The sequence below is a fragment of the Oncorhynchus kisutch genome, linkage group LG15, assembly GCF_002021735.2.
Source record: "Oncorhynchus kisutch isolate 150728-3 linkage group LG15, Okis_V2, whole genome shotgun sequence".
Lineage (NCBI taxonomy): Eukaryota > Metazoa > Chordata > Actinopteri > Salmoniformes > Salmonidae > Oncorhynchus > Oncorhynchus kisutch.
The window spans coordinates 46,205,194-46,231,134 of NC_034188.2; the positions used below are offsets into that span (position 1 = coordinate 46,205,194).

At 44.7% G+C, this 25,941-nt stretch overlaps 2 protein-coding genes across 7 annotated transcripts in view; one reads left to right on the forward strand and one right to left on the reverse strand.

Annotated features, from left to right (window-relative positions):
* LOC109906297 (coagulation factor X-like) lies at window positions 1-25,058 on the forward strand. Its single transcript, XM_031790355.1, has 8 exons — window positions 1-198; window positions 748-914; window positions 17,201-17,225; window positions 17,343-17,456; window positions 21,323-21,457; window positions 22,778-23,043; window positions 23,441-23,555; window positions 23,686-25,058. Exons 1-8 carry the CDS (start codon window positions 129-131, stop codon window positions 24,249-24,251), a joined length of 1,458 nt encoding a protein of 485 aa, XP_031646215.1. The 5' UTR covers window positions 1-128; the 3' UTR covers window positions 24,252-25,058.
* Window positions 25,054-25,941, reverse strand: part of iws1 (interacts with SUPT6H, CTD assembly factor 1) — a 34,749-nt gene continuing 33,861 nt past the window's right edge. For 5 of the 6 annotated variants that reach the window (XM_031790353.1, XM_031790354.1, XM_020503936.2 and 2 more), the window contains one exon: window positions 25,054-25,793. In XM_031790353.1, the coding sequence (XP_031646213.1) occupies window positions 25,668-25,793 (126 nt within the window). In that variant the 3' untranslated portion in view covers window positions 25,054-25,667. The remainder of the gene's footprint in view (window positions 25,794-25,941) is intronic. The other variant, XM_031790351.1, reaches the window with a different exon arrangement.

The window sequence follows — 25,941 nt, forward strand, 5'->3', positions numbered from 1 at the left end:
TGGAGAAAAGCCACCATTTTAGCAGACACCCACAGAAAACGGTAGGTTCTCTTTCATAACTAAAATCTAGATTAGTGAACCTTGCTGATCCCAGTTCAATCCCTTCAACTTCTACCTGGAGCGGAGAGATGTCGCAGTCTGACGGTTGGCTCCTCACAGTACTTCTGGTCTCAGTCGGTTCCCTGTTTGAATCAAAAGGTAACCCTTCACCTTGTAGTCAGTGGAAAGTGCCCATTTATTGTACTGTATTTGCAATCTGTAATTAAACCACCTACCTCAATTCTAGCTTACTAGAAACTTGATGAGATATTTACATTTGTGATGGGTGTCGAACATGGTTGATATTCTCACTCCAGTAACTTAAAATGGAACTCAGTTCAGTGATATGATTAAGCTACACAACTAAAACCAGCAAATCTCTGCTCGAGGCTCTTGTCAATGGGTTACAGACATCAGTATTGTATATGAATGCCACTCAGACACTTTTTTTTCATGAAAGAAGCTTACAGTACATGGGCCTACATTTATGTGTTGGAGTTGAACCCACAACCCTGTCATTGTCAGCATCATGCTCTTACCAACTGAACTACACAGGACTGCAGTGACTCTGGGGTGAAATTTCCCTTAGGTACAGATCAAGGATCAGCTTCCCCTCCCTCAATCCTAACCTTAACCATAAGTGGGGAAAATTCTAAACTGACCCAAAATCAACATTTAGGGGCAACTTCACCCTACTCTGTTGTACAGTGTTTCTGGAGCAGAGGCATGCAGTGCAGCTGCTCCGAGGGCCCCGGCGGCCCAGGGCCAACTTCTTCCTTGAGGAGATGATGCCCGGCAACCTGGAGCGGGAGTGCTATGAGGAGACCTGTTCCCAGGAGGAGGCTGCTGAGATCTTCCAGACCAAGGAGAAGACGGTACTAGAACAGCTCCATCACATGAAAGCTCTGGTGCAGGGAATTCGCACGAGCCCCCTGGACCAGAGCTTATGAACGCTCTGTTCATACTTCGCAGTTTGCACTAACGTGTCCTATGTCAGGATTTTGATCACATTCTGATTGTGCCCTCATCTGGACACAGTGGACCAATAAGAGATACATCTTAATACCGTGTATAGACTTACTGAGCCTTGATTAGATAGTGATTGGATCATCTTGACTGGAAGACAAACTTAAGGTTACTTGCGTGACTCCGGTTCTCTGATATTATGAGCGCGACATCTCACTAGTGGAATTAACCAATTAACCTCCTAAGTATCTCGAAGAACCAATCATATACCACCGTTCATACTGAAGAGCCACCCGCCTGCCCTCAGATCATTCTCGAGCATACCGAACTTCCTCACACTCTTGCAAGAAGGAAAACGTGGTGAGCCGTCTCACTCATATTATCAAAGGACCGGAGTTGCATAAGTAGCCTTTAGTTTTCTTTCAATTATTAGTTTCGATATCTCACTATTGGGATATGGCTAACTCCCGTATCGCACACGCTCTCCGAAGCCAGGTAGTCTCAACATCAACCCTCAGAGGCCCCGTCACTAAGGACAATATGCGCCAAAGAGGGTGCAGTGACACATCGCAAATCTCCTGCAAGGACATGCCTTTGAACCGTGCCTAAGAGGTAGCCATGGCTCTGGTGGAGTGAGCCTTTAGGCCCTCTGGAGGCTTTAACCCCTTGCTTTTATAGACCAATATAATAGCTTCCACAATATGTGATAACCTTTGACAAGAGAGGGGCCTCCTTTTGCAGGACACAGTTGCTTGCGCAAAGCTCTCATCCTATCCAAGTATATGTGCAGCGTGCGTACTGGACACAAACTGTGCAGCCGCTCCTTTTCCATAGAAAGGAAAACTGGCTTGTGGTAATCCACAAGCTTCAAGGCGAGACAATTGTAAGTACCACTAACCTTGGGCATAAATGCGGAGTTGGGCAACAAGGTGACCGTGGAAAAGCCCTGGGCATACTGCCGGCGCGAATAGTGAACGGACAGTGCATTTAGCTCACTTAATGTGGTTTAAAAGGAAAGCTATTTAATCTCCGCACATTCCAACGACTCAAAAGGCTGCTGTGAAATAGCCTCAAGCACAATAGACAAATCCCATGATGAGGCTAAAGGCTTGGGAACTGGACATAAGCGACGTGCCACCTTCATGAAATGACATAACGGTTTGTTTTCCTACCGTGTTCTTGACAAAGCCTATATGACTGGTCGAGATAGCTACTAGATAGACCTTAGACAGTGAAGAAAGCCTTCCCTCTGTCCCAAAGGTCCTGCAAGAAGTATAAAACCTCAGATACAGAGTACTGGTAAGGAATTATCTGTTTTTTCACACCACTTCTAAAAAACGCACCACTTATTTCCATACAGTGAGCTTGTAAAGGGGGCCCTAGCACTCTGGATTGTCTCAATGACTACAAGAGGCAAGCCAGTCGCATCCAGATTTAACCTCTCACGGGTCAGGTCCAGAGGGCCATGTTTTCCGGGTGAGGGAGGAAAATCTTTCTGTTTGCTTGGGTCAGCAGATCCCTGTGTAAACTGTAGTTGACAAGGCTTGTTGTATAGCAGGGGAGTGATCTACGCTATCCAGAGCTTGCCTTGCCATCGACGGGCTATCAAGATAAGGGATAAGCCCTTTTTCCTCACTCTGGCCAGAATGGGTAGTGAGGCTGAGGGGAGGAAAAGTGTAAAGCAACACCCTTGGCCAAGGTTGTGCCAGCTCGTCCCCACTCCCAGTGGTGTGTCTCCTGCTAGCTTGAAAAGCATCGGGCAGAATGTGTTTTCTTGCCATACAAAGATATCAATGCACACAGGCGTTGGGCAAAACACCCAGCACTGGAAGTCTATCAACCTTAGTAGGCAAAGTGGTCCTACCCAACATGACCGAGCACCCTCTGCAGAACAGGGAGAGGCACTGTCAGATAGATGCAAAGCGGTCTTCCTGGTGTTGCCTGATCAGAGAGAGAATCCTTACACCTATGTATTCTATTTTCTGTGTTGGCACCGAACACCTCTTTTTCAGTTGTGTCTCATACCGTTTCCTCCCAGGACAGGGAGTAAAGCAGGTAATCATCTATGTAGGCATAGATTCTTAGCCCCTTGTTTCTTAGGGGTGAGAAAGCTGCCTCTACACACCTGCTGAATGTTCAGGGAGTTAACGCTAGCCCGAATGGGACAGCGAGGTATTTGTAGGCTGTGCCCTGAAAAGCAAACTTCAGAAACCTGTGTGTTGGCAGGATGCTTAAGTGAAAATGAGCGTCCAACAGGCTGGACAGGTTGAGCCACAGGGCTCTCTCCCCAACCACTGCAAGGCTCATGGCAAGGCTCAGCTGCCTGTTTGCAGACATCAATGAGCAAATATCTAATCTGCCATTGATGCTCTGCTAAGGGCAGAAGAGGGCCGAGTGGCTTGCGCCTCGTCCTCTTCCCCCCTCCACTGGAGCCAAGCCTGGGAAAATTGCGTGAATGTCCTCGGGGTAGCCTAGCAAGATGCCAGCCCATGAGGGCTGCGAAGCAGTCTCCCCACTCGATTTAAGAGTAGGAGATGAACTACGTTGGGCAACTCTGCACACTCTTTGGTGGAGTGTGTTAGCAGCAAAACTTTGCAATGGATGCATGAGCGGTGGTCGTTGAATGCTGCTTCTGCGTGTTCGACACCATGCCCGAAATGGTCGCCCCACATAGGCATGGATGTGCCGGTGCTGGGACAGGGGCCGGGGCCTTGCTTGGTGCCCTCTGAGCCAATGTTCCATGGCTTCAGAAAACAGCTAATCCGAGAACAAAGTGAGGCATAACCAGCGTTCGCCACTTGGGCTTAGTAGCCTAGCTAGTTAGCACAGTGCTAGCCAGAGAAGCTAACCCTTTAACAATGTGAACATAGCTATCATTCACCATGTGGGCTAGTAGCCTAGCTAGTTAGGACAAAGTTAGAGCTATGTTGGTCTTATGACGAACAAAAGCGTGGCTCTTGACCAATAAACAGTGACGCTAGAACAGTCGGCCTAGTTAATGACGTTAGTGGGTTGAGCTAAACTAGAGAGCGAACTAGTAATTCTACCCTTCCAGGTAGAAAAAACAGTTGGTAGGATAGCTAGCCTTGCGGTGAAGCAAATTGTTACCCAAAGCTAAAACTTTTCCTTTCGGTAAAGACTCCCAACACAAAAGATTAGAGCTGATAAATCGTGCGCTCGGTGCCGTAACCTTGACAGCACACCTTTGAACAGTTAGAGGAAAACTGAGTGTTTGTGTGTGTTGCAGTGACAGTGTGTGTGAGTGTTTAAGGGCCCTGTGAGTGTGCATAGAGAGTGCAAAGATTAAATAATAAAGATACAAGTTAAACTCAGATAATCCGTGTAGCTATTTTGTTAGCTATTTATCAGTCCTATTGCTGTGGGATAGAAGCTGTTCAAGAGCCTGCTGTTGTCAGACTTGATGCACCGGTACCTCTTGCTGTACGGCAGCAGAGAAAATTGGCTATGGCTTGGGTGGTTGGAGTCTGACGATTTTCCGGGCCTTCTTTTCACAACGCCTGATATAGAGGTCCTGGATCGCAGGGCGCTCGGCCCCAGTGATGTACTGGACAGTCCACACAACCCTCTGTGGCACCATGCGATCAAGGGCGGTGCTATTGCCATACCAAGCAGTGATGCAGCCAGTCAATATGCTCTCAATCGTACAGCTGTGGAACCTTTTCAGGATTAGACTGCCCATGACAAACGTTTTCAACCTCCTGAGGGGGAAGAAGCACTGACAACGAGGAACTTGAAGCTGTCTACCTGCTCCACTGCCGCAATGTGGATGGGAGCGTGCTTGCAACCCCATTTCCTGTAGTCCATGATCAGCTCCTTGGACTTGCTGAGTTTGAGGGAGAGGTTGTTGCTCCGGTACCACACTGCCAAGTCACCGACCTCTTCTCCGTAGGCTGATTCATTGCCTCCAGTGATCAGGCCTACCACCGTTGTGTCATCAGCAAACTTGATAATGGTGTTGGAGTCGTGTGTGGCCACACACTCGTGGTGAACAGGGAGTACAGGAGCGGACTAAGCACAAACCCCTTTGGGGCCTCTGTGTTAACATCTCTGGGATATGTGGGACGCTAGCTTCCCACCTGGCCAAAAGCCAGAGACAATGCAGAGCGCCAAATTCAAATAAATTACTATAAAAATCAAACTTTCGTGAAATCACACATGTAAGATACCAAAGCCCCCCGGCACATAGACTATTGCAACATAGATACTGGAGACTGAGATAGGGGTGGGTCGGGGGACACTGTGGCCCCTTCCGATGATACCATCAGATAGGGCCAACCAAGCAGGATATAACCCCACCCACTTTGCCAAAGCACAGCCCCCACACCACTAGAGGATTATCAATAGACCACCAACTTTGAACCCTGAGACAAGACTGAGTATAGCCCATGAAGATCTCCTCCATCGCACGAGCCCGAGGGGTGCAAAACCGGACAGGGAGATCACGTGTGTCTCAACCCACTCAAGCGATGCACCCCTCCCAGGGACGGCATGGATGAGCACTAGTAAGCCAGTGACTCAGCCCCGTAATAGGGTCAGACGCAGAGAATCCCAGAGGAGAGATGGCAGCCGGCCAGGCAGCGGCAGCAAGGGCAGTTCGTCGCTTCAGTGGCTTGTCGTTCACCTTCGCACCCATGGGCCACACTACACTCAATCATAGGACCTACTGAAGAGATGTCTTCTTCAGTAAAGACTTACGGCTCTCACATTTCTAGGCAGATCATTCCATAAAAATTTAGCTCTATAGGTGAAGGACCTGCCTCCAGCGGTTTGCTTACAAATTCTAGGGACAATAAGGATGCCTGCGTCTTGTGACCATGTAGTTATGTACGGCAGGACCAAATCGGAGAGATCGGTAGGAGCAAGTCCATGTAATGCTTTGCAGGTTCGCAATAAAACCTTGAAATCAGCCCTAGCCTTAACAGGAAGCCAATGTAGAGAGGCTAACACGCTCGGTGCCGTAACCTTGACAGCACACCTTTGAACAGTTAGAGGAAAACAGATCAAGTCATGCTGCGATGAGCTAAGTAGAACTCTTCTATGAAGAAGAGAGGCGAAAATGATCAGAGGACAGGCGGGTGGCTCTTTAGTATGAGGGGAAGGACTCCCTCATTCGCCATTCGACCTGTATGATTGGTTCTTCAAGCTACTTAGGAGATTCTGGTGAATTCCACTAGTCAAACAGAATAATTGAAAGAGAACCACATTAGTGATGTGCGGGTCAGCCGCCCAACTCTAAAGTGAAAATTTGAGTCCCGCACCCGACCCTAACCTGCAAACAGGCAGATTGAAGATGTGCTTTACAGACATGGACGGCATAACACATTTTTGACAGGGGGTGCACGATATTATTTTTTGAAGCCTAATTTAGATATGTTTCTGCTTACAATTTCCGACATTTGATAGGCTATTTGTTAGTCAATTTGTCTATAATTAGATACATGTAGTTTCTCTTCCGTCATTACTGCCCTAGAACTCTTAATAAACCCTTGCTCACCAGAATACATTTATGAATTCTTCAATCTAGTTTACATCGCAATTTTTTTTTTTTTATGGAAAGATTTTCTGTGCGAAATTTCCAGTTTGACTTTAAGGAAATGTAAAACTGTGAAAGGACCTAACATGTTTGATAAGATTTCATATTTTATGTGGTTTAAATACTATCAGTTTGTATGATGCTGATAAAGATTGCACTCTTACAGATGGTCCCTAGCCACGTATTAATTCTCTCAAGATGCTGAAATAAATCATTAATATTTCTCCACTCCTTTTCCAGAGTCAAAATGTACATTTGGTGTATAACTTTACTGCAATAAATGCTTATAATTCTGCAGCAGTTAATATTAGATTAGGCTATGTGAAAGGTTAAAGATCTACATTCAGTGTCCAGATTTCAGTTCGGCTACTGTTCCCTTGACAAGCCATATTTTAAGTCCCCATCTTGACTCTTGAATTTTTATAGCGCCTCCAAATCATCATGCATATCAAGCCAGCACTGCTATCATCTTCTTTAACCACTTAACAAAATCTTTCCCAAACAGTGTTCTGGCCCTCCCTTCTCTTTATTTTCAATTATCCATTTCACAGCTTTTCTGTTATTGAATTCAACTCAGACATTGTCCTTTTTGCATCAGTTGATAGAGGTTCACTTTTTCTGCCCATGTTCTCTAAAGCGATTGGCGTGTATTTTGCGCATGTACAGTTGGGTCCAAAAGCTTACATAGCGTTTTCACCAACAACAAATTTAGCGCAGTCGCATTAGTGGAAACAGAAACTGCACTAAGAACAGTCTGCTACTCCATATTGCTGATTGGTCAGTTCACAGCGCTGGTAAACCGTTGTTTCTGATTGGCTAGCTTTGTTTCAAGTTTTAATGTCACATGCACAAGTACCCAACAAACTCAAAACCCAACAATGAAATAATCAATGACAATGTATTACAAAAAAAAAATGAGAATAGAAAATATGAAATACACAAAGTAAGTAAGTATGCATACATTACAGGAAATATTTTAAAAGTCAGATCCAATATCATATGTACATGTGCAGGGATACTGGAGTGATGGAGGTGGATATGTATAGAGGTAAGGGGACTAGGTAACAGGACATAAGAAACAGAGTAGCAGCAGCTTGTATGTGAGCGGGTGTGTAGTATAAAGTATGTGCATATGTGTGAGTGAGCAAATTATGGACTGAGTGTTTGTGTGTGTTGCAGTGACAGTGTGTGTGAGTGTTTAAGGGCCCTGTGAGTGTGCATAGAGAGTGCAAAGATTAAATAATAAAGATACAAGTTAAACTCAGATAATCCGTGTAGCTATTTTGTTAGCTATTTATCAGTCCTATTGCTGTGGGATAGAAGCTGTTCAAGAGCCTGCTGTTGTCAGACTTGATGCACCGGTACCTCTTGCTGTACGGCAGCAGAGAAAATTGGCTATGGCTTGGGTGGTTGGAGTCTGACGATTTTCCGGGCCTTCTTTTCACAACGCCTGATATAGAGGTCCTGGATCGCAGGGCGCTCGGCCCCAGTGATGTACTGGACAGTCCACACAACCCTCTGTGGCACCATGCGATCAAGGGCGGTGCTATTGCCATACCAAGCAGTGATGCAGCCAGTCAATATGCTCTCAATCGTACAGCTGTGGAACCTTTTCAGGATTAGACTGCCCATGACAAACGTTTTCAACCTCCTGAGGGGGAAGAAGCACTGACAACGAGGAACTTGAAGCTGTCTACCTGCTCCACTGCCGCAATGTGGATGGGAGCGTGCTTGCAACCCCATTTCCTGTAGTCCATGATCAGCTCCTTGGACTTGCTGAGTTTGAGGGAGAGGTTGTTGCTCCGGTACCACACTGCCAAGTCACCGACCTCTTCTCCGTAGGCTGATTCATTGCCTCCAGTGATCAGGCCTACCACCGTTGTGTCATCAGCAAACTTGATAATGGTGTTGGAGTCGTGTGTGGCCACACACTCGTGGTGAACAGGGAGTACAGGAGCGGACTAAGCACAAACCCCTTTGGGGCCTCTGTGTTAACATCTCTGGGATATGTGGGACGCTAGCTTCCCACCTGGCCAAAAGCCAGAGACAATGCAGAGCGCCAAATTCAAATAAATTACTATAAAAATCAAACTTTCGTGAAATCACACATGTAAGATACCAAAGCCCCCCGGCACATAGACTATTGCAACATAGATACTGGAGACTGAGATAGGGGTGGGTCGGGGGACACTGTGGCCCCTTCCGATGATACCATCAGATAGGGCCAACCAAGCAGGATATAACCCCACCCACTTTGCCAAAGCACAGCCCCCACACCACTAGAGGATTATCAATAGACCACCAACTTTGAACCCTGAGACAAGACTGAGTATAGCCCATGAAGATCTCCTCCATCGCACGAGCCCGAGGGGTGCAAAACCGGACAGGGAGATCACGTGTGTCTCAACCCACTCAAGCGATGCACCCCTCCCAGGGACGGCATGGATGAGCACTAGTAAGCCAGTGACTCAGCCCCGTAATAGGGTCAGACGCAGAGAATCCCAGAGGAGAGATGGCAGCCGGCCAGGCAGCGGCAGCAAGGGCAGTTCGTCGCTTCAGTGGCTTGTCGTTCACCTTCGCACCCATGGGCCACACTACACTCAATCATAGGACCTACTGAAGAGATGTCTTCTTCAGTAAAGACTTACGGCTCTCACATTTCTAGGCAGATCATTCCATAAAAATTTAGCTCTATAGGTGAAGGACCTGCCTCCAGCGGTTTGCTTACAAATTCTAGGGACAATAAGGATGCCTGCGTCTTGTGACCATGTAGTTATGTACGGCAGGACCAAATCGGAGAGATCGGTAGGAGCAAGTCCATGTAATGCTTTGCAGGTTCGCAATAAAACCTTGAAATCAGCCCTAGCCTTAACAGGAAGCCAATGTAGAGAGGCTAACACTGGAGTAATATGATCAAATGTTTTGGTTCTAGTCAGAATTCTAGCAGCCGTGTTTAGCACTATCTGAAGTATATTTAGTTCTTTATTCTGATAGCCGGAGGGTAGAGCATTGCAGTAGTCTAATCTAGAAGTGACAAAAGCATGGATTAGCTTTTCTGCATACATTTTGGACAAAACGTTTTTTGCTATGTTTTCGAAGATGGAAAAATGTTATCCTTGAAATTTTCTTCATATGTTAGTCAAAAGAGCGATCGGGGTCCAGAGCAACACCAAGGTCCTTCACAGTTTTATTCGAGACAACTGTACAACCATCAAGATTAATTGTCAGATCCAACAGCAGATCTGTTTTTTTCTTGTTACCTAGACCTCTCATCTCTGTTTTGTCCGAGTTTAAAAGTTTTAAAAAATTCCGCCATCCACTTCCTTATGTCTGAAACACAGGCTTCCAGGGTAGGCAATTTTGGGGCTTCACCATGTTTCATCGAAAACTTACAGCTGTGTGTCGTCCGCATAGCAGTGAAAGTTGACATTGTGTTTCTGAATGATATCACCAAGAGGTTGAATATATAGTGAAAACAATAGTGGTCCTAAAACGGAACCTTGAGGAACACCGAAACATACAATTGATATATCAGAGGACAAACCATCCACAGAGACAAACTGATATCTTTCCGACCGATATCTAAACTAGGTAAGAACTTGTCCGTGTAGACCAATTAGGCTTTCTAATCTCTCTACAAGAATGTGGTGATTGACGTTGTCAAAAGCAGCACTAAGGAGCATGAGGACAGATGCAGAGCCTTGGTCTGACGCCATTAAAAGGTAATTTACCACCTTCACGTGTGCAGTCTCAGTGCTATGATGGGGTCTAAAACCAGACAGAAGCATTTCGTATACATTATGTGTCTTCTGAAAATTGTCAGACTCCAGCCATCTTAGTCATAGACTATTCTCCATGCTACTGCATGGCAAGCGGTACCGGAGCGCCAAGTCTAGGTCCAAGAGGCTTCTAAACAGCTTCTACCCTCAAGCCATAAGACTCCTGTACAGGTAATCAAATGGCTACACAAACTATTTGCATTGTCCCCCCCCCCCCATCTACGCTGCTGCTACTTTCTGTTATTATCTATGCATAGTCACTTTAATAACTCTACCTACATGTACATATTACCTCAATTACCTCGACACCAGTGCCCCGTACATTGACTCTGTACCGGTTCCCCCTGTATTGTTATTTACTGCTGCACTTTAATTATTGGTCATTCTTATCTCTTACATTTTTTTTGGTATTTTCTTAAAACTGCATTGTTGGTGAAGGGCTTGTAAAATAAGCATTTCACTCTAAGGTCTACCTGTTGTATTTGGCGCATGTGACAAATATATTTCGATTTTATTTGATTTTGAGTTGTTTTTTCAATTTTCCAGGGGTCAAGGTTTGGCTTTTTTAAGATATGCTTTATTACTGACACTTTTACACATCCGGTGGAGCCATTAATTATGTTCAACATAGGAGGGCCAAGCACAGGAAGTAGCTCTTTCAGTAGTTTAGTTGGAATATGGTCCTATATGCATCTTGACAGTTTAGAGGCCATGACTATTTTAATGAATGTGTCAAGAGTTACAGGATTTTAAAAACTTGAGTGTCTACATTGATTATTGGTCCTGGCAGTTCTGTGCAGACTCAGAACAACTGTGATTTGGAGAAATACGCAGATTCAAAGGGGAGTCCGTAATTTGCTTTCTAATGATCGTGATCTTTTAATTGAAAAAGTTTATGAATTTATCACCGCTAAAGAGAAAGCTATCCTCTCTTGTTGAATGCTGCTATTTAGTTAGCTTTGCGACAGTATCAAAAGTCAATTTTGGATTGTTCTTAATCTCCTCAATTTGATTGGAAAAATAGGATGATCGAGCAGCAGTGAGGGCTCTTTGAAATTTCACGGTTCCAAGCTAGTCGGAAGACTTCCAGTTTGGTGGAGCGCCATTTCCATTCAAATTTTCTGGAAGCTTGCTTCAGGAATTGGGTATTTTCTGTATACCAGGGAGCAAACTTCTTGTGACATGTTTTTAGTTCTTAGGGGTGCAGCTGCATCTTTTTTATTAGAATTTGTTTTGTTTTACCTTTATTTAATGAGGCAAGTCAGTTAAGAACATATTCTTATTTTCAATGATGGCCTAGGAACAGTGGGTTGACTGCCTTGTTCAGAGTCAGAACAACAGATTTTTTCATTGCCAGGTCGGGGATTCAATTTTGCAACCTTTCAGTTACTTGTCCAACGCTCTAACCACTAGGCTACCTGCCACCCCCATCTAGGGTATAAAGTTAAATTAAGATTCTCAGTTAGGTGGTTAACCAATGTTTGTACTCTGACGTCCTTGGGTGGTGGAGGGAGTCTGGAAGGGCATCAAGGAATCTCTGGGTTGTTCAAGAATCTATAGCATGGCTTTTGATGATCCTCGGTTGGGGTCTGAGCAGATTATTTGTTGCGATTGCAAACGTAATAAAATGGTAGTCCGGATTATGAGGAAAAACATTTAGATCCACAATGTTTATTCCATGGGACAAAACTAGATCCAGGGCATGACTGTGGCAATGAGTAGGTCCGGAGACATGTTGGACAAAACCCACTGAGTCGATGATTGTTTCAAAAGCCCTTTGGAGTGGTTCTGTGGACTTATCCATGTGATTATTAAAGTCACCAAAAATGTGAATATTGTCTGCCAAATCAATGTTTGCATTTTTAGTGCAACAGTTCCACATCTTAAAGTAGTTACAAGGCACAACAGTCATTTAATTATACGTCTCTAATTTAACAGCAAAGAGGCCCCATTCAATCATTTCTATTTTGGCTTTGTTGAAGTCCTTCGTCATCCCCAGATAAGCTGAATGGTACCATCTCTGGCACACAGAGCATTCGATCTGCAGTATTAAAAATTAAAAACAGAGTTATGTTTATTTACATGTAAATTACAGTTCTGCAATATCCAAATTCTGTTACATGCTTTTGCAATTAGGAACATTTTCAAATTGAATTGGATTTTTGTTCAATTGCTAAATTGACTTTAAATTACATGCATTTATCAAGTTTCAGATAAGACCCAGATGCAGACAATGTCGAATTAACAACAGTTTATTAATTCAACAGGGGCAGGCAAAAGACAGATCAAGGGCAGGCAGGGGTTAGTAATCCAGATAGGAGGGGCAAAGGTACAAGACGGAAGGCAGGTTCAGGGTAGGCAGAGGTCAATAATCCAGATAGGTGGGGCAAAGGTACAAGATGGCAGGCAGGGTCAGGGTAGGCAGAGGTCAATAATCCAGATAGGTGGGGCAAAGGTACAGGACGGCAGGTGGGGTCAGGGCAGGCAAAAAAGGTCAAACCGGGAAAACTAGAAAACAGGAACAACCGAGAGACAGGAACAGAGGGAAAAACGCAGGTATGCTTGACGAAACAATACAAACTGGCAACAGACAAACAGAGAACACCGGTATAAACACACAAGGGATAATGGAGAAGATGGGCGACACCTGGAGGGGGGTGGAGACAATCACAAAGACAGGTGAAACAGATCAAGGTGTTACACATTTCACCACAAGCCTAACAGAAGCACACATAACTGACGTGATAATCATCATTGAGTATTCAGGCAATATAAATCATATAGTAATAAAGGGGCTCGTAAGCATTTTCCTGTTGTATTTGGCACATGTGACTAATATAATTTGATTTGTTCTTGGTGCAGAGGCATGTTCAGCCTAAGGGCTTTGCTTGGTTAATCTCTCCCTGCCTCACACAGGACACCGAATAGGACAGGAGAAGTACTCCAGATATAACAAACTGACCCTAGCCCCCCGACACATAAACTACTGCAGCATAAATACTGGAGGCTGAGACAGGAGGGGTCAGGAGACACTGTGTCCCCATCCGAGGACACCCCCGGACAGGGCCAAACAGGAAGGCTATAACCCCACCCACTTTGCCAAAGCACAGCCCCCACACCACTAGAGGGATATCTTCAACCACCAACTTACCATCCTGAGACAAGGCCGAGTATAGCCTATAGCCTAGAGGTCCTGGATGGCAGGAAGCTTGGCCCCAGTGATGTACTGGGCCGTTCGCACTACCCTCTGTGCACTACCCACAAGTGCCTTGTGGTCGGAGGCCGAGCAGTTGCCATACCAGGCAGTGATGCAACCACTCAGGATCCTCTCGATGGTGCAGCTGTAGAACCTTGAGGATCTGAGGACCCATGCCAAATCTTTTCAGTCTCCTGAAAGGGAATAGGTTTGGTCGTACCCTCTTCACGACAATCTTGGTATGTTTGGACCATGTTAGTTTGTTGGTGATGTGGACACCAAGGAACTTGAAGCTCTCAGCCTGCTCCACTACAGTCGATGAGAATGGGGGTGTGCTCGGTCCTCTTTTTCCTGTAGTTCACAATCATCTCCTTTTTGTCTTGATCACGTTGAGGGAGAGGTTGTTGTCCTGGCACCACATGACATCCTCTCTATAGGCTGTCTCGTTGTTGTCGGTGATCAGGCCTACTGATCTGTTGTGTCATAGGCAAATTTAATGATGGGGTTGGAGTCGTGCCTGGTTGTGCTGTCATGAGTTAACAGGGAGTACAGGAGGGGACTGAGCACGCACCCCTGAGGGGCCCCTGTGTTGTGGATCAGCGTGGTGGATGTGTTGTTACCTACTCTTACCACCTGGGGGCGGCCTGTCAGGAAGACAAGAATCCAGTTGCAGAGTGTTGAACGCTGAGCTGTCATCAATGAATAGCATTCTCACATAGGTGTTCCTTTTGTCCAGGTGGGAAAGGGCAATGTGGAGTGCAATAGAGATTGCATCATCTGTGAATCTGTTGGGGCGGTATATGCAAATTGGAGTGGGTCTAGGGTTCCTGGGATGTGATATTGATGCCATAACCAGCCTTTCAAACCCCTTCATGGCTGCAGACGTGAGTGCAGGTGTGCGGGTCGGTAGTCGTTTAGGCAGGTTACCTTAGTGTCCTTGAGCACAGGGACTATGGTGGTCTGCTTAAAACATGTTGGCATTGCAGACTCAGACAAGTGAGAGGTTGAAAATGTCAGTGAAGACACTTTCCAGTTGGTCAGCGCATGCTCGCAGTACACGTCCTGGTAATCCGTCTGGCCCTGCGGCCTTATGAATGTTGACCTGTTTAAAGGTCTTACTTACATCAGCTGCGGAGAGTGTGATCACACAGTCTTCCGGAATAGCTGGTCATGCATGTTTCAGTATTATTTGCCTCGAAGTGAGCATAGAAGTAGTTTAGCATGGTCTGGTAGGCTCGTGTCACTGGGAAGCTCTCGGCTGTGCTTCCCTTTGTAGTCTGTAATGACGAGCGTCAGAGCCGGTGTAGTGCGATTCAATCTTAGTCCTGTACTGATGCTTTGCCTGTTTGATGATTCATCGAGGGCATAGTGGGATTTCTTATAAGCATCCGGGTTAGAGTCCCGCTCCTTGAAAGCGGGACTCCAACTCCACACTTTAGCTCTGTAATCCATGGTTTCGGTTTGGGGTATGTACGTACAGTCACTGTGGGGACAGCGTCATCAATGCACTTATTGATGAAGCCAGTGACTGATTGGTGTACTCCTCAATGCCATCGGAAGAATCCCGGAACATATTCCAGTCTGTGCTCGCAAAACAGCCCTGTAGCTTAGCATCTGCGTCATCTGACCACTTCCTTATTGAGATAAGCAGGACGTACCAGTGACTTAGTTAGAAATCAGGAGGATAGAGTTATGGTCAGATTTGACAAATGGAGGGTGAGGGAGAGCTATGTACGCATCTCTGTGTGTGGAGTAAAGGTGGTCTAGAGTTTTTTTCCCTCTGGTTGCACATTTAACATGCTGGTATAAAGAGGTAAAACGGTTTTATGCTTCCCTGCATTAATGTCCCCTGGCTACTAGGAGTGCCTCCTCTGGATGAGCATTTACTTGTCTGATTATGGCCTTATACAGCTCTTTGAGGGTTGTCTTAATGCCAGCATCGGTTTGTGGTGGTAAATAGACATCTACGAAAAATACAGACTCTCTTGGTAAATAGTGTGGTCTACAGCTTATCATGAGATACTTTACCTCAGGTGAGCAAAACCTTGAGACTTCCTTAATATTAGATTTCATGCACCAGCTGTTATTTACAAATAGGCACAGACTGCCACCCCCGATCTTATCGGAGGCAGCTGGTTCTGTCTTGCCGATGGATTGAAAACCCAGCCAGCTGTAGGTTATCCATGTCGTTGTTCAGCCATGAGTCGTTTAAACATAAGATATTACAGTTAATGTTCCATTGGTCCTGATATCCAGAAGACTGGCAGAAACATTATGAACAAAAAATAAGTTACAAAAAACGCAAAAAAAACACAGAATTGCACAATTGGTTAGGAGCCCGTAAAACGGCAGCAATCTCCTCCAGTACCGTCAATTCGATTTGGACCACTGTTGCTGGACTTTCCTCAGTTTAGCCAGTCAGTCATCGAAGTGAGAAAGCCTCTTTCAATAGAGCATTAGTTAGAGCAACTAGGTAGTTATGACTGTGTTAACTGAAAAGTTAGCTAGCATACAGTAGCTAGCTATCTATGCTACCTGTCCTCACAGTCAGTGACGTTCATGTTGCTTCATATTCTTTTAGAATCCATCAATAAAACATCAAAGATTTTAGCTACAAGTTTTTCTCCTATCTCTGACTGTAGCTAGCTATATCTTCATCAGATGCTGAGGCGATCCAGCAAGCTAGGCAAGTGCACATTTTAAAGCAAGCCTAAGAGAAACAAGGGTTTACTAGCATTGTGAACTGACCAATCAGCTACGCGGAGTAGCAGACTGAGGGCAGTTTTCATTTCCACTAAAGCGATTCTGCGAATTCAGCATAAGTTCGATCAAATCAAATCAAATTTATTTTTATATAGCCCTTCAGCTGATATCTCAAAGTGCTGTACAGAAACCCAGCCTAAAACCCCAAACAGCAAGCAATGCAGGTGTAGAAGCACGGTGGCTAGGAAAAACTCCCTAGAAAGGCCAATACCTAGGAAGAAACCTAGAGAGGAACCAGGCTATGTGGGGTGGCCAGTCCTCTTCTGGCTGTGCCGGGTGGAGATTATAACAGAACATGGCCAAGATGTTCAAATGTTCATAAATGACCAGCATGGTCGAATAATAATAAGGCAGAACAGTTGAAACTGGAGCAGCAGCACAGTCAGGTGGAAGTTGAAACTGGAGCAGCAGCATGGGGCCAGGTGGACTGGGGACAGCAAGGAGTCATCATGGTGGGAGGGGTTGGAAACCATTTGTTTACAACAAGGGTACGCAGAGAAGTGAGCGTGGAATTTTGGGAAGGTGAGCAACGAGAACCCTGCTAGCTAAGCAGTTGAAAAATTTTAAATTGCTAATTTGTTCAAGCGTGTTGGAGTGAAGCCTTGTCAAGAGGCTTAAGCGCTTATGGCAGATAAAAAATAATGAAATAAAACATCAATGTAGCCTATAGATATGAACTGCACAGGAATTCTACATTTTTTATGCAATGCTTTCTCTTTATTCACCCACCGGCCTGCCTAAACCCACCTCGTAGCAGGTGATGAGTCAACCCACGCATCACTAAACCACATGTTAAAGCAAGGTGTAACCGGGCCTTAAATGACAAGGATAGTCAGAGGAGTAGGCTCATAAAGCTCAAAAGAACATTCAAACTGACTGTATCCCTTTGGTCTTCTCTTACAGATGGAGTTTTGGTATAGATATAAGAGTGAGTATGGTATTGCGTCATTAGATTATTTTCAGTTATTTAAAAAACTGCATCAAAAATCCACAGTCACTTAAAAGGAACGCTTGTGATGAGATGTCTCTATGAATTGTGAATTAGATCTGAATCCTTGCCACTACAACCCATGTAAGAATGGAGGAATCTGCACAATCGATCGGGATGGATACCTCTGTCTGTGTCCCCCACGCTACGATGGGAAAACCTGTGCAATAGGTATAGTTTTACTCAATCATAATAGGGGTGGGAGGGGTTGGAAACTTTCCGGAAGTTAAGCCCTGGAATTTGGGGAATTTTGCTTAAATTCATCAAAAAAGTTAGCTTATAACAGTGAATGTTATAAGCAAATCTAGCTCTTGTGGCATATTTTGGTTAAACTATCCCCAATTCAATGGAATTGCAACCCTCTGCATGCACAGTGCATTCTTCCATCACATGTACAGCTGATTCTCAAGATCTTGCACACTAATGAGCCCACACTACTACACTGTCTGAGCAAAGGACTACATGCTTTCTGGTAAGTTTTGATTACAATACTGGGTGGGGTGAATATATTTTATATGAAATACATGATTTTTTTGTTAACTAGTAAATAGTAGCCTACAGCAAAGTGTGTTTAAATATTTTTTACTTGTTCTGCTAGTTAGTTTTTGCTACCATGTGGGTTTTTAGCTTGCTTGAGCCTGCTGAGTGTTAATTCACCTGTTTCCATACATGTTTCATTTTAAAACATGTATCTTACAAAGGAGTTGTTTAATCTAATTGCTTAACTATTTATCTGTACATGGAATTGTATTTGGTTCTTTTTTATTTTTTTTGTGAATTTTAACCCTTTTTTCTCCCCAATTTCATGGTATCCAATTGTTAGTAGCTACTATCTTGTCTCATCGCTACATGTCCCGTACGGGCTCGGGAGAGACGACGGTTGAAAGTCATGCGTCCTCCGATACACAACCCAACCAAGCCGCACTGCTTCTTAACACAGCGCGCATCCAACCCGGAAGCCAGCCGCACCAGTGTGTCGGAGGAAACTCAGTGCACCTGGCAACCTTGGTTAACGTGCACTGCGCCCGGCCCGCCGGTGTGTGATGAGACAAGGATATCCCTACCGGCCAAACCCTCCCTAACCCGGACGACACTAGGCAATTGTCCGTCACCCCACGGACCTCCCAGTCGCAGCCGACAGAGCCTGGGCGCGAACCCAGAGTCTCTGGCGGCACAGCTGGCGCTGCAGTACAGCGCCCTTAACCACTGCGCCACCCTGGAGGCCTATTTGGTTATTTTTTACTCATTTTTTTCTAATCTTTACAGAAAAATGACACGGGCACTATCTGATGTGTGGAGACATTTCACTGCAGCTAATGTAGCAGGAAAAGCGGTGTACATTTGCAAATACTGTGCCAAATCATATGTGAAGAATGCAATAAAGATGCAGAATCATCTGGCCAAGTGCATAAAGATCCCTCAACACTCACAACCTCTGACAAAAGTTCCTCTACTTCTATTCGAGGTGAAAATTATGAATCAGACGCCTTATCGATAGCAACAGCTCATGGAATCAGAAGTTTATTTTGATGAATGTCTTGCTCGAGCTGTGTATGCAACTGGTTCACCTCAGGTGCTCACAGGCAATGTCTATTGGAAGAGATTTCTGAATGTTCTTTGCCCAGCATACACCCCTCCTTCAAGCAGACATGCTTTATCTAAAAATGTAATGGATGCAGAGTTCAAGTGAAGGTCAAGCAAATCATAGAGAAAGCAGACAATGTAAATCTGATGGGTGGTCGAATGTTTGTGGGCAAGGAATAATTTTGTTGTTTTTACCTTTATTTAACTAGGCAAGTCAGTTAAGAACAAATTCTTATTTTCAATGACGGCCTAGGAACAGTGGGTTAACTGCCTGTTCAGTTAACGACAGATTTGTACCTTGTCAGCTCGGGGGTTTGAACTTGCAACCTTCCGGTTACAGCTCTAACCACTAGGCTACCCTGCCGCCCCAATTAACTACATCATCTCCACCCCTTAACCAGTATTCTACAAGAGCACAGACACAAGGGACAGACACACCGGTCTCTACATTGCAGATGAGCTGAAGGCAGTCATCAATGACCTTGGACCACAGAAGGTATTGCACTGGTGACAGACAATGGTGCGAACATGAAGGCTGCTTGGTCTCAAGTGGAGGAGTCCTACCCTCACATCATACCCATTGGCTGTGCTGCTCATGCATTGAATCTGCTCCTAAAGAACATCATGGCACTGAAAACAATGGATACACTCTACAAGAGAGCCAAGGAAATGGTTATCAAGTTATAGCAGCAATCTACCTCACCAAGCAAAGTGTCTTTTCTATCTACTTCACTGTTGCTCCAAGCAGAGGAAACTGCAGTTCTGAAATACATCAAAAAGTGTGAAGACTTTTGCCTGAAGCCAATACATGCCGCAGAGTACATGTTGGATCCCAAGTATGCTGGCAAGAGCATCCTGTCTGGTGCAGAGATCAACACTGTCTCGCCACCTTGGCCTGGATGAGGGCAAGATTCTTGGCAGTCTGGTTAAGTACACTTCCAAGCAAGGGCTTTGGGATGGAGATGCAATTTGGCAGTCGTGCCAACATATTTGGGGCCTAGTGGTTAGAGCGTTGGACTTGTAACCAGAAGGTTGCAAGATCGATTCCAGAATTGTTCTGCCCCTGAACAAGGCAGTTAACTGTTCATAGGCTGTCATTGAAAATAAGAATTTGTTCTTAGCTGACTTGCCTAGTTCAATAAAGGTAAAAAGACAATCTCATCAGTTGGAAGGGACTTTGTGGATCTGAGGCTCTTTCCCTTGTTACCTCCATAATCCCACCAACATCAGCCACCTCAGAGCGCAACTGGTCCTTGTTTGGGAACACACACACACATCCTCAACAAGGTTGGACAGTGAAGATGAGGCCTCAGTCTGGTGTTCAAGAGGTGGACATTTAATTAAATTAGTTGACTCTTCACATGCAATGATTTCACTGAAAAACAATGATCCCCAATGATCCATTGCATCTCCCAAAAATGTTTTCAACATACATCGGTAAAATGATACACTAGAAACTAAAGCTTTGGTTGTCTTCCTCTTAGGCTTCCATGTCTTCTCCCTGGATTGAACTTAAAGTTAAATTCGTAACTAAATTGTTATTTTAATTCTATTGTAAGGATTTAATCATTTTCAATTATGTCTACTTAAGTAGAAAGGTTCATGTTTCCATATGATATGGTAAATATAACTAATGCAAAAAACATACATTTAAACGGTATTAACATGAATTTGCATATATTTCAATTAATTCCCACCTCTGAATATTCCCCAAAATGTGCAACCATAGTCATAATACATCTGTGTTTTCCTGTAATGATAGTCTAGAAACTAAAGCTATAGACCTATAAAAACTCTCACTTCCTGAGTTACAGGATCCTGGCCCTCCCAGTCATAGCCTAGAATCCACACTGAGTATTGCTCTGCTACAATACTGGTGCCATTGACACTGGAGATTCCACAACAGAGGAAGCTGGTGGGAGGATCTATAGGAGGCTGGAATGGAATAAATGGAACGGTATTAAACAGATCAAATGTATGAAAATTACATTTGACTCAGTTCCATTCCAGTCATTACAATGAACATGTCCTTTTATTTAACCATAGCGCCTCCCACCAGCCTCCTCTGGTCGACAACCATTGTACGACACGGAGGATTCTTTTGTGAATGTGACTGCACCACATCCACTTACAACAGTTGTTGGAAAACCACTTGCAGAACTTACTTTACATTCACATTTTACTCACATACAGTTAAGGGAAAACCGACATATTAAACAATAGAATTGTGACGTCTAATAAAAAACCTAGCTAGCAAACTGTACTTATAGGAAATATTTATAAGCTATTTTTTATTGACACTGTAGGACCCCTTCAGGTTTCAAATGACCACCTTAAAAGACAGCTAAATGCCTGCTCAATAAAATACAATTAAGGAGTCAATTCTATTCTACTCTTCTAATACCAGAAACTTGTATTTTTGTTGACCTTTGAACCTTGCTCTGTTCCTCTAGAGGTGTTTGAGTGCCAGTTTAAAAATGGAGGCTGTCTGCATTACTGCACCAACCAGGAGCGCACCACAGGGGTCCAGTGCAGCTGTGCAGAGGGTTATCAGTTAGATGAGGATGGCAAGACCTGCTCTGAAACAGGTAGACTAAGCACTGAAAAATATACAGTGCCAGTCAAAAGTTTGGACACACCTACTCATTCAAGGGTTTTTATTTATGTTGTACTATTTTCTACATTGTAGAATAATAGTGAAGACATCAAAACTATGAAATAACATATGGAATCATGTAGTAACCAAAACAGTGTTAAATCAAAATATATTTTCTATTTTAGATTCTTCAAAGTAGCCACCCTTTGAATTGATGACAGCTTTGCACACTCTTGGCATTCTCTCAACCAGCTTCATGAGGAATTATTTTCCAACAGTCGTCCAACATATCCTGAGCACTTGCTTCTCATTCACTCTGCAGTCCAACTCATCCCAAACCATCTCAATTCGGTTGAGGTTGGGTGTTTGTGGAAGCCAGGTCATCTAATGCAGCACTCCACTCTCCTTGGTTAAATAGCCCTTACACAGCCTGGAGGTGTGTTTTGGATCATTGTCCTGTTGAAAAACAATTGATAGTCCCACTAAGCACAAACCAGATGGGATGGCGTATCACTGCAGAATGCTGAGGTAGCCATGCTGGTTAAGTGTGCCTTGAATTCTAAATAAATCAGACGGTGTCGGGGTGCTTTTCTGGTGACACTGTCACACCTCCTCCTCCATGCTTCACAGTGGGAACCACACTTGAAGAGATCATCCGTTCACCTACTCTCTTCTTCTTATTGGTGTCCTTTGGTAGTGGTTTCTTTGCAGCAAATTGACCATGAACACCTGATTCACGCAGTCTCCTCTGAACAGTTGATGTTGAGATGTCTTTTACTTGAACTCTGTGAAGCATTTATCTGGAGGTGCAGTTAACTCTAACTTATCCTCTGCAGCAGAGGAAACTCTGGGTCGTCCTTTCCTGTGGCGCTCCTCATGAGAGCCAGTTTCATCATACCGCTTGATGGTTTTTGCGACTGCACATGAAGAATAGTTCTTGATATTTTTCAGATGACTAAGACATGAAGTCAGTCAATGATAGACTATTGTTTCTCTTTGCTTATTTGAGTTGGTCTTTTACTAAATAGGCCCATCTTCTGTATACCACCCCTGCCACAACACAACTGATTGGCTCAAACGCATTGATGACAGAAATTCCACAAATGAACATTTAACAAGGCACACATGCTGAGTGTACAAAGCTGTCAAGGAAAATATCTTTTGATTTGTTCCAACACTTTTTTGGTTACTACATGTCATTTCATAGTTGACGTCTATTATTTTACAATATAGAAGATAGTAAAAAGAAAAACCCCTGAATGAGTAGGTGTCAAGTCAATGTGATGGTTATACTGTACATTGTCATTGCCAGTGGCGTTCCCTTGTGGGAAGAAGCAGAGTGAGGCTTCGCTGCGCCGCTCTCTACTGGACGAGTCCGTGCCCTTCACCCCGACCTTCCGCCACTCTGACATGAACCTCACCATCACCACGGAGGGGGAAAGGAACTCGACCTCAACCCTACTTTCGATTAACTCAACCCAGCCAGGGGGGAACAGCACCGAGTACATGGAGGACGTTAATGAAGAAACCCGGATAGTAGGAGGGCAGCTGGAGAGGCAGGGAGGAAGCCCATGGCAGGTAGGCCTACAACACACAGGGCTAAGGGGTGGTAAGCAGGGTCGTGTTCAGTAGGCACAAATTGGAAGAAACAGTCCAGAACAAAGTGAAATGGTGGAGGGGGGAGTAAGTGTGCTGGAGGCAGCGGCTTTAAAAACTGCATTGTCGTGGTCTAAGAAACATATTGCAGAAATTTAGAAAATTGTAGAAGTGAGGATCCTGAATAAGTCCAATGAGTAAGTTTTTGTATCTGGTTACAAGGCGGTTTTCTATGGCGTGTCCTACTGACAGAACCGTGGAAGGCGTCAGTGGCACTGCAGGCACTAATCTCATAAATCATAGGGCATGTAGTGTATGATGATAATAGTGTTTGTGGCATACCCCTAATACTAGTCCTACCTGTTCCATGACCCTGCAGGTCATGCTCTGTAGGGAGGATGGATATGGCTTCTGTGGGGGGACTCTGATCAGTCAGCGCTGGGTGGTCAGTTCCGCACACTGCATGCATAAAACCCCTGACCATGTGACTATCGGTGAGACTATGTGATCCCGTGTTTAGAAGTAGTCAGCACACTGTTGAATGCTCCAGCAGTTTGAATTGAGTGTAACATGTCGATCATGATGATCCACTGTGCCTGTTTAAACTGTCTGTCTGATTTACAGGGGACTATGACAAGCAGCGTCCCGACCCAGATGAGCAGAAGATTAAGGTGGCCAAGGTCGTTGTCCACCCTCACTTCCACGACTACACTTTCGACAGCGACATTGCTCTAGTCTACCTCTCTTCCCCCGTGGTGCTGAGCCCCGTGGCGGTACCCGCCTGCCTTCCCAATGGTCAGCTGGCCAGCCATCTCCAGCGGGAGGATGTGAGGGGCATGGTCACAGGCTGGGGCGCCACACAGTACCTGGGGCACTCCTCACGCTTCCTGAGGAAAGTCACTCTGCCCGTGGTCGACCAGCAGAAGTGCATCGGCTCAACGGAGCAGGTCATCACGGACAACATGTTCTGCGCAGGCTACCTGGAGGCCAGCTTGGATGCCTGCAGTGGGGACAGTGGGGGTCCCTTTGTGGTCAACTACCGCGGTACCTGGTTCCTCACAGGGGTGGTGAGCTGGGGGGAGAAGTGTACCACCAAGGGGAAGTATGGCATCTACACCCGGCTAGGGAACTACCTGCACTGGATACAAGATACTATAGAAAGGCAGGTGCATAACAGTACACATAAATGAGGTGCAGCTCGGAGACGATCCCAATTCATTCCCGACCCCTTGACCCTTCAATGATTGCAGCTCTGATCATCTGAAGGGTCTGGATAGGTGCAAGCAGTTTAGTGGTGACCTTTACTATATTGATGACACACCTGCAAAGATTGAAGGGTTGGGGGACAAGGGTAAGGCCCAAATTGGGAGCGCTGATGATGAATTCCAAGTGGAACCCTAGCCCCAACAAGGTATTAGCAATACAGTAATCGCTTGTAATTGACCTCTGAGGGAATTTTAGGATACATCCAATCCTTTGAGATTTACAGAAATGCCTGAGTGCATTATGAAATATAAATTGCACCTGGGGTGAGTTCAGGAGAATACAATGCAACAATGTGTTTAGATAAATGCATTTCTGACTGTTTTAAATTCACTGAACATGACCCTGGTGCTTCAGTTACCTTATTTCATTTTATTGTGAATAACATAATTTACACACAAACTGTGCACATTATTAACCAGGTAAGATTTGGTTCTGAGAGCACTTGATCAGTTTCACCGCCCATTTAAAATTTTTCCCCCAAAGTAATACAAAGCTTCAAATTTTAGGGCTGTTAAATGGAGTTTGTTGGAGTGTTTCGTGAAAGTACATAAGTTGCCACTAGCAATAAATAGTTTGAATTATTTAAAACTACTTATTGTGCATTAAAGTGATAGTTCACTCCAATCAATGTATCATGTTTTTAAGACATCCACAGTGGCCAAATGAGATTGAGAGGAATCTAGCTCAAGGCCATAGGTAACGTTTCAAATAAAGACGACCTAGAGATCTGGTGAAACCCTCTTTATTATGAAAGTAACTTCGGAAACAACCGGCACACAGTCAAGACATACAGGCAGCTCCTACGTCTGTACAGCTTCTTCAGAAACAAAGTAAAACAAAGGCCTAATGTACATTCAATACAGAGCATGGAAAATCTGCGCTATAGAAATTTAAGGCCAACGTTAAGTATACGCTGCATGTCGACACAACTGGAAATTACCTTAAAATCGTGCTATAAACAACAATCTTCCACACTCCGTATTGAATCTCTAGAGGACCGAAAGCCAACCAGACGGTGAAGCCACACCACTATCATACATTCAGGCTGGCCTGAGGGGGTTTGACGATAGCATGGTCTCATCTATGTGCTTCAACAAACCGCTTTGACCATCGTCATGCACCATCGTCAAGTTAGAGGAGTTGGCTAAAGCACACAGAACTGGGATCCGGGCCCTAATCAAATTATTTAAATAATTGCATCCTTCCATCCTCCCTTCCTTCCTTGGAATAATCACACCTCTGATATTATTAGATTAGTAAAAGCTATGTATTGAAAGCTATGCTTTCAACCTAGCCGAAAAAGGTAAAAAAAGAAAAAGAAAAAAAAGAGAACATTTAAATTAGAGGGGCATCCGGTTGCCTTGGACGCTGATCTTCACCGCGTGGCCCGTCTTCGTCATACGCTTTATGTCAGCGAAGCGACGCAACTGTTTGTCCACCCGTGACATGCCCTTCTTAACCGGGGCCTGGGAGACAGAGGGAGGAGAGGATTACAAAAGGAGAGACAGGAAAGTGGAACTACTCCGTCGCAAACATTCACCAAAACACAGTGCGTCTTTGCCACAATATTGGACAGTGGTAGTACCACTACAAGCCTAGCGAGCAAGGTTATTG

What these genes read in the sequence shown, in the direction of transcription:
- LOC109906297 (XM_031790355.1), top strand. Translation starts at nt 129, where the DNA reads ATGTCGCAGTCTGACGGTTGGCTCCTCACAGTACTTCTGGTCTCAGTC. An exon ending in TGGGAAAACCTGTGCAATAG is followed by an intron (nt 17,457 to 21,322) that starts GTATAGTTTTAC and finishes CTGTTCCTCTAG; the next exon opens with AGGTGTTTGAGTGCCAGTTT. An exon ending in AGGGAGGAAGCCCATGGCAG is followed by an intron (nt 23,044 to 23,440) that starts GTAGGCCTACAA and finishes ATGACCCTGCAG; the next exon opens with GTCATGCTCTGTAGGGAGGA.